Source organism: Epinephelus moara, chromosome 2 (assembly GCF_006386435.1).
Source record: "Epinephelus moara isolate mb chromosome 2, YSFRI_EMoa_1.0, whole genome shotgun sequence".
NCBI lineage: Eukaryota > Metazoa > Chordata > Actinopteri > Perciformes > Serranidae > Epinephelus > Epinephelus moara.
The window spans coordinates 6,579,779-6,594,071 of NC_065507.1; the positions used below are offsets into that span (position 1 = coordinate 6,579,779).

At 42.0% G+C, this 14,293-nt stretch overlaps 1 protein-coding gene across 2 annotated transcripts in view; it reads right to left on the reverse strand.

Annotated features, from left to right (window-relative positions):
• Positions 1-14,293, reverse strand: part of pxylp1 (2-phosphoxylose phosphatase 1) — a 29,827-nt gene that overhangs the window by 15,103 nt on the left and 431 nt on the right. The window contains exon 2 of one of the 2 annotated variants that reach the window (XM_050056923.1): positions 11,143-11,289. In XM_050056923.1, the coding sequence (XP_049912880.1) occupies positions 11,143-11,224 (82 nt within the window). In that variant the 5' untranslated portion in view covers positions 11,225-11,289. Of the gene's footprint in view, positions 1-2,169; positions 2,310-11,142; positions 11,290-14,293 lie in introns of those variants that run through there. The other variant, XM_050056914.1, reaches the window with a different exon arrangement.

Genomic DNA, 14,293 nt, shown 5'->3' on the forward strand with positions numbered 1-14,293 from the left:
ACCAATACTCCTTTCTCTGTTTTATATCATTGCTAAAGTTGTTGTTGGGCTTTGGACCTTTTGTCTGACAAAACAAAGCAATCTAAAGAGATCACCTTAGGCTCTGGGAAACTGTTACAGGCATTCCACTAGTTTCAGACATTTTATAGACTAAATCGTTTTTGTTTGTTTTTTTCATTTTGGTGTCATTTGGCAAAAAACTCAATAATTATCTTTGAGCTGATTGTAATTCATACAGACCGAGAGAAAACCACCTCCTCGAGCTGGTGACAGGTGACTTTGGCCAATCACAGGTCATTTCAGAGAGAGGGTGTTCCTATTGACTTTTCTACAAATGCAGATGTGCACGTCCCTTTGGTGAAAGCCTGAATTGTAAACAACTGCGCACACTGCAAAGCAACCCAAAAAAGGAAGACAGACTTTTAAAAAAAAAAGAGTCTAACAGAACAACTAATACCAGCAAAGTGTTTCAGAGATGGAGAGAAATGTTGCTTATGGTTTAGCCTTCTGTAACCATAGCTACAGGCTCACAGCTGCGGCTTTATGCTTACGTTTATGCAGCTAACATTAGCTAGAGCCTTGAATCCCAGTGTGTCCTCCGCCTGACTGCCCGCAGCTGCAGACCACCTTGCCAGGAGAAGAGTGGGCAGCAGGCCCAGTCAGCAGCTGCAGCAACCTGAATCCAGCCGGTGCAAACCCCAGCTATGGAGGATCGGACACCCCAAATTACCCAGCTCATAAGCAAACTTTCTATTGCTGCCTTTACACTGGTCAGACCTGCTGCTGTTGTCCACCAGCCCACTGTGAGACCTAACTCTGCGGGGTTTGCGCTGGATGAATTTGAGCCACCACAATTGAGTCAAAGGTCAAGTCTGGAGCTGCTTCATGCTCTCCTACCAGCAAAGCAGTCCACATTAGCGAGCCAGACAGAATGACGGTGGGGGGGCTAGCTTGCTAATTCATCTCTCATTTGTGGTCTGATAAACAGAGAGAGAAAGCAGGGCAATGAGGGGTGGGAATACAATGAAATAAGGTTAAAAAAATCAATGTATGGGAAACACTGGGTTACAGTATGAAGAGCATGCATATGCCCGTATTCATCTGGTGGGAGGGGCTTAGGACAGAGAGGGGAGAGCTGCAGGAGGAGGGTGTATTTTCAAATTCTGCCTTTTTATCCCAGATTCCTGCTGACCCCAGATGTATTTGTAAAAATAATCCACAGCTGATGCGTCACATTGATTTTTGGATGGTTCCAGCTTTTCCAGTGTGATAATTAGCTGCTTTTCTTTGTGTTGCATTTTGGCCGATTTCATATCTTTGGGTTTTGGACCGTTGGTGGGACAATATGAATATGTCACCTTGTGGAAATGTGAGAGCCATTTTTCACTATTGACCAAACAATTAATAAGTTAACAAAAGAAATATCAAGAGAATAGTACCTGCTGAAATATTTTGTTGCAGCCCCAAAACTGTGATTGCATCACTATAAAATCAAGCATTGCTAATGCTTACACAAAACCTCAATAAAATGCAAATTGTTCAAGAAAATGTACCATATTGCTTTAGAAAATAAAACTGAGATTCACATGCATTTAAAGGACTAAATTAAGATGAGACAAAATGTTCAGTATAACCTGTAAAGCAGCTGTCTCATGGAGCCAGGCGTCCTTTATCTACAGGAAGCAGACTTTTACTTCTGCAGCCATTTATCACTTCTTTCTCCTCAACAGCAAGACATTATTGCATCACTTCATCTGAACAGCTGACACTATTGAAGCACAAGTTGCTGAAAAGGTAACAAGAAGATGCCAAACAGGCGTTTTATTCTGACTATCTTGTAACAGAAGAAGGTAAATACTGGACAATGTGATCTCAATCATGGCTGTTAGTTAATAGTTACAGTGATTAAGGAGCAAACTTCATCAGCAGCACTGGGAAACTTATCAGCAAGGTACAAACGCCTAGTATTAAGTCAGAGCAAAGACATAATAAAAGTTAGACAAAGACAAATTCTGCTGAAGTTTACCCAGAACAGCACGACAAGATATTTTTAAGTTAAATAAGTGGTGAACTCCATGTGAATATCGTCTCTATTTCCAAATAGGTAGTAGAAAGGTCTACATTAAAACAGTGTTGATATTCTACATGAAGATGTCAGCATAAACTCACCACTGACGAGGAAGAGGAGAAGGTGTGCGGCGAAAGCGGAGACCATTTTGACGACTGCTCGGTAGCTTGAGGTCCAGCCACGCACACTGGAGCTCATTCATTACCACAACCTGTCCCCCTCTACACTGTGTGCCCCATACACTGCCACCCTCCACCCCCAGCTACCCATCCACATACACACTCACACACACACACACGCCTGCCTGGACTAACCAAACTGTTGGAGGCCAACTCAGCCGCAGTCACCTACACAATGGAGCTTTTGTAACTCGCTGCCAGACACTACTGAGTGCACACACAGCAAATGACACACAGCTCGCTGCAGCCCAAACAGGACATGACAAATCCATGCACCCACACTAAATGTGGCCAGTGTAATAAGCATTTAGGACTTAAAATGTGTTTCCAACTTTGTATCCACCTACATGAGATCTTAAAAACATAAAAGGAGGCTGCCTGAGAGGGATTTCAACAAAGCTGGGAGCTCAGTTTGATACTTGTATATCAGTTATCTTGAATTCTAATAGTGTAACACTCCACTTACACACACAGATACACAAACATGCATGAATCCTAGCTCACAACTCCAGAGCTAAACATAGTACACCCTGTTAAGTCCTCCACCAGCATGTTGTGGAACCGATCATTATGCACACACACACACACAGCTTGACATCTACCTGCAAGCACCACAGCGATAAGGCGATAAACTGTTATTTACGGGATGTGGTCTGGCCTGACTCTGAAGGGTTTTGTGCTGGTAGCATGACGGTAATGACCAAAACCAAGTGGAGAGGTTGTGACAAATACTGACACAAACTAAGTACTGTGTATGTGGACGGACACGGCAGCCTCCAGTTGTCCATCAAAATGCCCCCGACTAAGAATTTTCCTAGTCGACCAATAGTCGTCATTTAGGGCCATTAGTCGACTAGTCGCCCGCATGTTTACGATATTAATTTCATTATTAAATGATATATTTTGGTGGTTTGAGTTGAAGGTGTGAGAAAGAATAGTATCAGTAACATTGTTAACACTGTGCTACATTACAGAGAAATACAAAACCGTACTAATGAACCTTCATTAATATAGGCCTATATTTTATCTACAAGTGCACGTCACACACTGAGCGAGCCGCCTGTTAATGACGCTGTGGGCTAATGGGCATGTAGCTACTTCCATGTTTCAGATGATACGTCATGTTTGTAGTCGACCAATGAAGATGAGTTTACATATCACCTTGGGTTCGTCCTTCACCTTCTCAAAATGATCCCACACTTTGGATTTCCTGCCCGACATGTTATTAACTAGCCTGTGGAATAACCGCAGGTACCAGCCCTGGAAATTAGGGGCCGGACACGTTGCACGTTGCACCTGGAAATGGCTGGGTGGTACTCTTGAGCCTTTTTGGTACCAGTTTTAAGAGCATGGCGACAAGTTGCGTTGTTTACCTGAAATCCTGAGTGCAGAGCTGATCTTCTTCCAAGAGCTGTTTATAAGTGTGTAGGCCTATCATCCACGGGACAGATGGGTAGCCCTGCACTAACATGATCAACTTTTCCGTATTTATCAGACTGAATATTTACTGAAGAAGGAAAAGATATCTGTCGGCTGTGATTGGTTTGTAGCCTGACTCCAGTCTGACTGCGGAGCGTGGCCACTTCCTGTGTCTGTCCCTTCGAATTAAATTCCCACATGGTCCAGTCATATAGGTTTTACTTTATTTTAACACGGCACACCTCCTAATAGAGTTTAATGTATATATATATATATATATATATATATATATATATATATATATATATAAGTTAAATTTAAGATTCTAAGACCTTTTTTATACCACCTCTTGAGATTAAAAATCGAAATATACAGAATAAAAATATAAAACAAAACCACTACAAGGAAAAGCCTAAAAGTATGTTAACATAAACTAGAAGTGAACCATGAAAACGCAAAAACAGCAACTACACATGACTACAAAGACCGGCTCAGACACACTGTGACATTGACATATAAGAGACTGTGTACAAAAATCCTGCAACAGTGCTTTGAAACGGCTGAGAGGAACCAATGAGAGCAATTTTAAGTCCTTCTGCAGAAGATTCCACATATAAGGAGCTGCAGACATAAAGGCTCGCTTGCCAAACTCTGTACGTACCCTCGGTACAGACAATGGAAACAAGATGATTGTAAACAGTCAGGCTGGAGATATTTTCGCTATAACGTGACCGAAAACATTTGAGACCCATGGAATTTGAATTTGAGACAATTTAATACTTTTTAAGGCCGTATACTAAGAAAACTCTATTTAAGACATTTTAAGACACCCTGTAAATTCTGCTTCTTGTTTGACACTGGAGACTACACCTAGAGCAACACGGCAAGTTAAATAAGCGGTGAAATCCGTGTAAAGATGTTCCAGATGCTGAGCAGTAAAGTCTTCAATAAAAACATGTTGATTTTCTATTTGAACATACTAAATAAACTCACCACCGACAAGGAAGAGGAGAACGTGTGCGGCGACAGCAGTGACCATTTTGATGACAGCTCGGTAGCTTAATGTCTACCCTGGCGCACTGGAGCCAAATCATCATCACATCCTAAATAAACAGGTGTTCACAGAATGTGGTTTGACCTTAATTTAAGGAGTGTCTCCTCCTATCTGGTGGAGTCTAAGTACTGTGTTTGTGGATGGACATGGCAGCCTGCAGCTGTCCATCATAACAGACCTTCTAATTCTGATGGCAGATTTTACACATCACATTTTCTGTCACGTGCACTCATCACCTGGGCACACAAGCCTCGTATAAAGTCAGAGCGGAGACATAATTAAAGTTCAACAAGAATCACGTGTATTGGCTCTTGCTCACGGGGAACTAATCAAAATCAAAAACTATTCACAACTGGAGAGGGGAGCGCTATGTGGCGTTATAAACAATCCGCAGGGATACAAACCGTATCCGAGCACAGATTAACATTCTCCTCAGCACATTTAATTAAGCACTAATGCTAGGCAACATAGAGAGAGCTGGGAGTGTACTGATAAGACCCCTGATTGCCCACATGCTGTTCTGAATCTTATAGAACAGACTATCTTATCATACTGAGTGTGATCTGATATTTAATTTTAATTTTAGTCTGTATTTAAAGTGCACAGTGGTGCATCGTCACTGCACAGATAAGCCCCAGCCCTCCTGTGTGGCGGTTCTTCCTGTGTGTTCTCACCATATCTCTGTGGGTTTCCTCTACATGTTTCCGTTTCCTCCTACAGAGTAGAAAATGCTTATTAGGTGAAGTAGGAACTCTAAATTGCCAGTAGACATGAATGTGAGTGCAACTTCCCTTTCACGTCAGTAGTTTGGTGTAGTTGGCACAGAAAAAGAGGAAACAAGACCAAGAGTCTAAAGCCAAAATGGCCGCTCTGTGAAGCTTTACTAAAAAGTGCTCACATCAGCAGCTTTACTACATGCCTACAATGACAAATGCATCTGTTCCTGCTCCACACGGGTGCCTGAAGTTAATTTTTTTCTTCCTATGTGCTGACCCTTCTCTTTAAGAGCACCTGTGTTTCTTCTTGAGTATCATGTAATAAAGACGGTCCTCCAGCACACTATCTTCAAAGTTACAATGAATTTATTTGAAGGCTTTTCCAAGCAAATATTTATATTAATTAAATGTGCAGGTATATATCCAGTTTGGGAACCTAAGAATTGCATCTCTGCTTTTTGCAGATGATGTGGTACTGTTGGCTTCACATCGTGACCTCCAGCATGCACTGAGGTGGTGTGCAGCCGAGTGTGAAGCGGACGGGATAAGAGTCAGCACCTGCAAATCTGAGGCCATGGTTCTCTGCCCAAAACAGGTGGACTGCCTCAAGTGAGGGAGTTCAAGTATCTCGGGGTCTTGCTCACATGAGAGGGTAGAATGGAGCATGAGATGGATCGGCGGTTTGGTGGCAAAGCTTTCGATTTACTGCTCCATCTACGTCCCAACCCTCACCTATGGTCATAAGCTCTGGGTAATGACCGAAAGAATGAGATCACAGATACAAGAGGCCGAAATGAGTTTCCTCCATGGGGTGGCTGGGCTCAGCCTTAGAAATAGGTTGAGGAACTCGGACATCCAGAGGGAGCTCAGAGCAGAGCCGCTGCTCCTTAGTGTCGAAAGGGGTCAGTTGAGGTGGTTCTGGCGTCTGATCAGGATCCTCCTGGGTGCCTCCTGCTACAGGTTTTTCGGGCACGCCCCACTGGTAGGAGGCCCTGGGGCAGACCCAGAACACACTGGAGGGATTACGTATCTCATCTGGCCTGGGAACACCTTGGGGTCACCCAAGAGGAGTTGGAAAGTGTCTGCCTGCTGCCCCTGCGACCCAGCCTCGGATAAGCGGATGAAAATGGATTCATGGAAAAATACGTATATTTCTGCGACCCTTTCACCATTCCACGAATAATTCTTGAGATGCCCCTGTGTCCTGGATGTAGGATGAGCCTGAGCTGTTCACAGCACAACAGGCAACTGCCAGAGTCTTAAATTTCACAGCAGCTAGCCTGATAGTTGACGAGGTATTTCACTGTAGACTGGTCTATTGTATGTTCATCGTAAGTGTCCATACAGTGTTGACACAGTGTAATACAGAAGTGTTTAAAATGTTCTTTATTTTTATAATGAAAACAGTTTACCAAAATGGACAAAGAGGATTCTGTCCGTCTTTGACATTTGTGCTATTGTCTGTTAAAAAAAAATGAAAAGAAACAGATCCTTACACATTTGTTTGGTTGTTTTTTTGCTGTACTGAACACACTCCAAACCATGAGTCCTGAACCAGGATATGAACTAGACCGTGACCTCTGTGTAGAGTCACACCCACACTAGTCAGCAGGCATCACTGATATTTACCATAGAAGTACAGCTCTCTGCCCTGAGTTAGCCTTGGGATAGGGTGGCTAAAAGTTAAAGTTTAAAATAATCTAAGAGCAAAATTAAGGTCGGCCTTTTGTACAGAAGTGTATCCAGCTTCCAGCTGCACTCCCCTCCCTTCTCTGAAAGCACAGGGGCAATCAGTCTGTTCCAACGGTGAGTGCCGACACTAGAAAGTAAGAATGTGAGGAATGTGGAGGAAAGAATTTGCAAAGTGCTTGGAGCTCTGCCTATTTAACACTTCACGACATTTGTTAGTGGATTGTTGTTTTGGAAAAGTTACAAAATTGGCGATGAGACATTTTCACCGCTCTCAAACTGTCTGGACGGCGTTTCGTTGGAAGTATGTGTGGGCCTTAAGTGCACAACTTTTGTCTCTCTTTTCCCTTAAAACAAGCATTTATTTTATTCCAGCTCTTTTTATCACTGTGCTTAAACCTCTCTCATCGCTCACAGGCAACCTGCCTTTTTATTTCTCCTTTTATATCCTCCCATGACATTCCCCTCTCCCTGTGAATCTACCAGCACTCCTGGAGCACTTAACTCCCATCAAGCTCTGCTTCACCTTTCCTCTCACTACTACGGCTGCTAACATCTCAAAATAGTCTCCTTTCTCTGTGTTTCAGCCACTTTGATTCCCCTTCCTGCAGTTGGCCTCTCTGGAGTGTCTCTGAGCTATGTCGTCACTTTCCTCAGGGAGTCCCCCGTGTGTCAATCAGTGTGGCGACTGCGCCCTTTGCTGCCGTGTTCGCAGCCATCCCAGTTTTTATTTGAGGTAGCCTGGAGCCAGAGAGAGGCATTTACTCCACCATCGATCACCATCCGTCACTCAGTCTCTCATGGTAATGGTCAACAAACAATAATAAATACATGAATGGGCTTTTCTAAAAAGCAAGGGGAGGGGGGTTGGAGACAGAAGATACTGCAGAGACAGACTACAGACAAGGATTTAAAAAACTGAACAGAAACGTGGAACAAAAACAGAAGCTGACCATCTATTAAACATGAGGAGAAATCCCATATGCTTTCTTCCCATGCTTCTCCTGGATAATGGCTCAAAATCCTTCTCTACAGTGTGCGTGATGAATAAATGATGACAACAGCTTTTCTTCAGCAGAACTAAAGCGAGGCAGTTTTGAAAAAGAACCGTCCCACAACAAATAATGTCCCTTACTTAAAACGAAACACCTCATCAGACGGGGTGTAACTATCCATCAATCTTTATCCATGTGTCAATTTAGCAATCAGTGATAAAATATCATCAAAGCAAAGTGAAAACATTGGTTCACATCATCATCTTTAAGCCTTTATTTTGAAATTCTGTGTCACTGTCAAACAGCAGTGACCCGACAGATAACGCCCAGCAACCAAGACAGTGACGCTAATGTTATTTACTGTAAATATTTTGGAAGAAATACAAAGAAAATACAGGTCAACAGACAAAGCACGTTGTGTTTAAACAATGCCGTTATGAGATAAAATACTCAGGAAGCTTGGCTCACCTGCCTAGCCGGGCATCTCACTCCACTAAATTCAACTGTGCTCTTCTGCCAATGATCAGTAAGAGAGTATAAATACATCTGTCAAGCTGTGGAGGAAAAGTCTGCTAGCCACTAGGCTAATTTCAGCAATGTAAAAGTGCTTAAGATGAAAATGGGTGACTAGAAAAAAACATTTTCTGTCTATGAATCTTGACAGTGAAAGGGTTAGGGGTGGGCGATATGGCCAATAATAATAATTAAGTTAAATTAAATAATAATTTCAGGGTATTTTTGCAATAATGCTATTCTTGACGATATTACAAATTATTTAAAAAATGTATTATAAATTTAAGAAAACAGAACTGCAGCAAAATAAGTGATACAGTTTTACAGTTTGCCTCCAAATATTCAGAAATAACTAAAATGATCTCTCATTTCTTTAGTTTGTGAACAACAGTAACTCAGAGTGAGATTCAGATTCTGTATACAATATTAATAGTTCAGCCAAAAAAAATCTACCAAAAATTACACATTTAAACAGCTCCCAAATACAGTAAATATCCCCTGGGATATGTATATATATATATATAAATCAACAGGTGATTTCCTTCTTTTAGTAAAATCCTAAATGACTGAGTTGTTTTTTTCCACCTGGACTTTTATGCTCTGCCATTTCTCCTGTAATCATCACGCTGTAACCTGGCAGGCTGTTATGATACCACAACTATATCACATATATGTTTTCTGTCGTGCTGTGAGCATCACGTAGGTTTACATTACCAAAGGTTTATGACAAAATCGACAAAATGACACTGTGCTGCTGCCAGAGGAGCCGCTGAATAAGTTCCTTCTGAGCAGTAAGTCACTAAAAGAGTCTGAGAGGTCCGGGGCTGTTCATAAAACATTCAGGACGCCACAGTTTATTCCACACTACTGAAGCTGCTCCTCTTTTTGGAACCACTGCGGAGTCAGTAATAATTTGCTTTCAGCCATGCTTACTGTTGCTGTGGGTGACAGCATGACATCAATATGTCAAGAAACTGAAATATCGCGAGTATCAGGATATGAACATTTCATATCATATTAAAATTATACGGGTATTGTCATGAACGAGATGATATGGCACAGCCCTAGTTTGGGTTAGAGTGAAAGTAAAAAAGAAATGGTTGGCAACTTTTTCTGTAACTGATTGTGTTAAATGCACAGATGACATCGTCTCATATTGACCACAGGCCCCTGAGCTGAATCAAATCAAAATGGCAGACTTTGTGATATCGCCAAATATCTAATCATTGTCCATCATCATGGTGAAACTAGTGATTTACACCCCTACTAATCAATTCCATTTCCACTGTGAAGATAAAAAACAGAAGACAGTATCAACTCTCAAAGACGGGCATGTATGCAAATACCTACACACTCCCAGTTCTCTCATCGCGGCGTCTTTATCTGCCTCCGAGAGTTTTACAAAAGGAGAAGATTACAGGGCAGGAGATGAGAGTGGGTTTGATAGCGAGGCATTAATAATAACTTACACAGCAACCTCCTCTTAGGCGGTCAAGTACACATTATTATCTCGTGGAGGAGGCGGAAGGGAGCGGCGGCTGGGGAGGCATGTGTGTATTTGGGGTCGCAAAGTTCAAACACTGGACAAGTATTTGTGAGAGCGTACTTGCTCTTGCTGTTTTTTTTATATACACCTCTAATGTTGCAGGGCATTTAAAGCAACAGCAGAGGAGAGATGATGAAGAAGTGAACGCTTTCAGCATCCCAGTTTGATTTGAAACAAGGGGACAGTGTCGTAAAAAAAAGCTGATGAAGGACAGCTCATGAAAATTTGGCAAACATGCAGTCCAAAATACCAGCTCTGTCGCACTGAATTCCACTGTAATCCCGTGTGTGTGAGAGAGAGCATGATTTATGCGACTCTAATCCTATATGCTTGTCCAGACAAAGACTTACTATCACCACAAACGCTTCCACTGCGTTGGGGTTTTTAGGAAACGAGCACAAAGTAGCTTAATCTTTCGCATTTTACATGAAAATACAAATTTCCATTTGTGCTGTGCACCCCGCCTGCCTCATCACCCGCTGTTTTTCCAATCAAGCCTGCGAGGCTTGCAAATCATTTCCAGTGCAACAGAGAGCGTCTCCTCTTGCTGAGCGGTGGTTTCCTTGCATTCACTGCGGCTGGTAGGGATACACCGTCTAGACAATACCTACAGGAGATGCTGAACAAAGACACAATCGTATATACACCTAGGCATTCCACAGCTGATGTGTGTTGCCACAGTCTCTCCGAGGGTTTCAGAATATCCAGAGGCCCGCTGCTGGAGCTGGATATTTATAGGAACCCTATAGGGGATTGTGCTTTGTCTTGGTATGAATGGGGTCTGTTGAATGGGAACGCAATGAAAGGATATGCATGTATGAACACAAACACACATGCAAACACAAGAACTGTTGAACACAGCGCTGTCTTTCACATTAAAATTTGAATACTGGGCCAGGGCGTTAGAGACAGAGTGAATATGTGAAGCAGTCAAGTGGATCACAAACATCACGGCGCACTTACAGAACTGGAGGCTCAGACTGATGATGGCCAGTGCGGCTCCGCCCACCGCCACCAGGAGGAGGAAGCGGTTACGGGCCAGCATCTTATCATGTGATTGGTCCTCGTCCTTTTCCGTCAGCCATCCATTCCACGGCCCATCCCTGCAGTCTGGACACAAGGAGTGAGCGGATGAGAATGTATATAGTGTGGTAACAACTTTAGTTTTGTCAATTTCATACCATTAGACAGTGAAAATCTCAGGGCTGTTTTCTTGCTATAACACAGAGGTTTTCAACATGTGACACTGTCGGACTCCCTCAGACAAACTTGAGACAACTGTGTCCCACTCACCCCTCAAATCACAGACGTATGCTATCGGCTAAAACCGGAGGCTCACTTTTTAGTCAATGTTTATTCAAATTTTGCCAAACGGGCACCACTTAAAGTACGCCAAATACCCATGGATGTACGAAGAACTATCACTGGATTACTTTGATGCTGAGGAAAACATCATGACTCTCAGGCAAGTTCTGGAGTCATTAGAAACACCTCCTTTCTATCATTTCTAATAGGGTTTATGAAAATGTATTCAGAGATAATGAAATCACCAGGAGGTGTTAAGTCACACTGACTCTAAAAATATGTGTATAATATCTGTGTGTTCAGATTTGACTGAGTCATGAGAGAAAAGGCAGAGCAATTTTTAATGCATATTGTTGCAACTGGTTACCTTAATTGCCTCATGTGTCGGCTGAGCATTGATGAGTGGGCAAAATCTGCACCCGAACTAAAATAACTAACTAAATAACTAACTTCCTGTTGTTTTTAGGGCATCGATCTGCATTTAATTTGAATGATCGATCAATCATTTAGTCTATAAAATGTCAAAAAATGTGAAAATTGCTCATCACAATGTCCCAGAGGCCAAAGTCTCGTCTTCAAATTTCTTTTTTTGTTGAGCCAACAGTGCAAAACCAAAAGGCTTTTCATTTACTATTATGAAATGAAGACGAAAAGCAGCAAATGTTTGAGATTTCTGCCTGAAAAATTGCTGAAACAATGACTCAACTATCCAAAAAAGTCAGCAATGAAATTTCTCCTCACGTCCTTCCCTCTTCTGGAGAAACTAAAACATGCCTTTAACCTGAAAAAAAAAAGCCTCCTTCAGATGCTCTTCATATTTCTAGCCATCATCAATATCTGACATTCACTGCATTAGCACAGCCATTAATGCAAATTACCTCTGGTCTGCCATCTTCAGTGTGACCTGGCTACTTCAGGCTGACATCATTTAGTCATTTCCATCATGTCCCAAAACAAGTGCAAAATGCAGCAACGCTTTTTTGCAACAATCTTATTGAAAACCTTAAACGTTAAGTGCTGTGTTGCACAAACTTAGAGGGCACAATCTGCAGAAAACACTGTATGTTTGCGTCGTCAGTGACAGATTAACTCTTCAAGGTTTGTGCAAAATGGTGACTCAAAAAGACAGTCGGCATCACCAAGGAATGTCACCTCATCTGTTTGCACTGATGATAGTCAAGGACTGAAACTCTGCTGCTGTTTTCATTCACTCTATCTTTTTTGCACTCTGAGCACCCTTTTTGTGCACAGACAGCTTCAATAAACTGACTATTTTGGCATGGATCTCAGCCTGTGGACCCTTTTGTGGCTTTCTAGTCCAGTTACATTGGTGTGCAGGTCGTCTGTTTGACCAGCTATTCACGGAAATAAGAAAATCTGATGTATGCATGCAAGATGTAGTACAGTGGGCGGATAAAAGGGATTTTGTTATAATGGACAAGCCAAGTCATTAAGTGACTGGTTAGAAGCTAAATAACCACGATGATTATCATGATGACTGAAAACAAGGTTTCCAATGTCACACATGTACAACCAGAGCCAGAACCAAGTTTCAGCGTCTTTACGCTGACTCACAGTATGTTTTAGAACAGATTTAAGATATTACTGATGACTTTTAAGGCTCGTCATGGTCTCTCTCCCAGCTATATCGCTGACCTCTTAGTGCCGTACACGCCAGGACGTATGTTGAGGTCTTTTGTCTGTTCCAGAGGTCCGACTGAAAACTAAAGGGGACAAAGCGTTTGCTGTCAGGGCCCCGAGGAAATCAGGTCAGCCGAGTCAGTGATCTCTTTTATGTCCCTTCTCAAAACATACTTTTATCGTAGAGCCTTTCCTGATTTTACTTGTGTTTTAAGTTAATTTAGTCTTTTATTTCCTCAGTTTTTATATACCAAAGTGTTTTATCAGTTCTTTTAAAAGCTGTTGTTTTCATGTCTTGTCTGTTTTAATTATTGACATGTAAAGCACTTTGTAACTTTGAAAAGTGCTTTATAAATAAAAATTATTATATTGTTATTACTGTAATACAGCACTGTGATATCTTGCACCATTGTCCACCATGCACCCAGCAGTTAAACATGCCCATGAATAGCCCAGTCCGTGCAAGAGCACAGGGTTGCAAACCAAGCAGAGAGAGGCATGGGGGTGGAAAAACTAAATCTGCAGTAAATGCAGCCCTACACAATAAACCCTACCATTAGGCGGCCTAAATATACTCCAGTCTGGAGTCTAACCGAGGTACTGTAAAACGATGCTCCAGGCAGGATTAGACCAACAAATATGCTCCTTCCTGACCCATTTCACCGCCTGCGCACACTAACCTGTGGCTTCAGGACGTGTCACACCAAACTCCAGTCAAAATTCCAGCCCTTTATTACTGTGTTGCTCATCAGCTCAAATATGTCAATCAGTTTAATTATCACATACATATTTTAAAAATAAGGGACCAGCTGGTTGGTTCGGCTTACATATAACCCACCAAAAGGCACTCACTGAAATTAAATACCAACTTCAATCCACGAATGACGCATTATTTGCTGTCGACATTTACAGTGAAGGAGCGCTGCCAGGTCTCATTTTCATTTAACAGCACGCTAATTTCTGTATTGTTTCAACGCCGAAATCAAAAGTGGACTATAACAAATGCCAAACACCTTTAACTGACACATTATTTCATCCATAAGTAACGTAAAACTGAATTTCTTTCAGGTGACCGTTTCTTGAATGGAGTTCTGCGCGTAACGTTGGTAACTAAAGGTGTATTGTTACTACAGCCAGATAACTAGTTGCTAACAGTTAGCTTGCTACT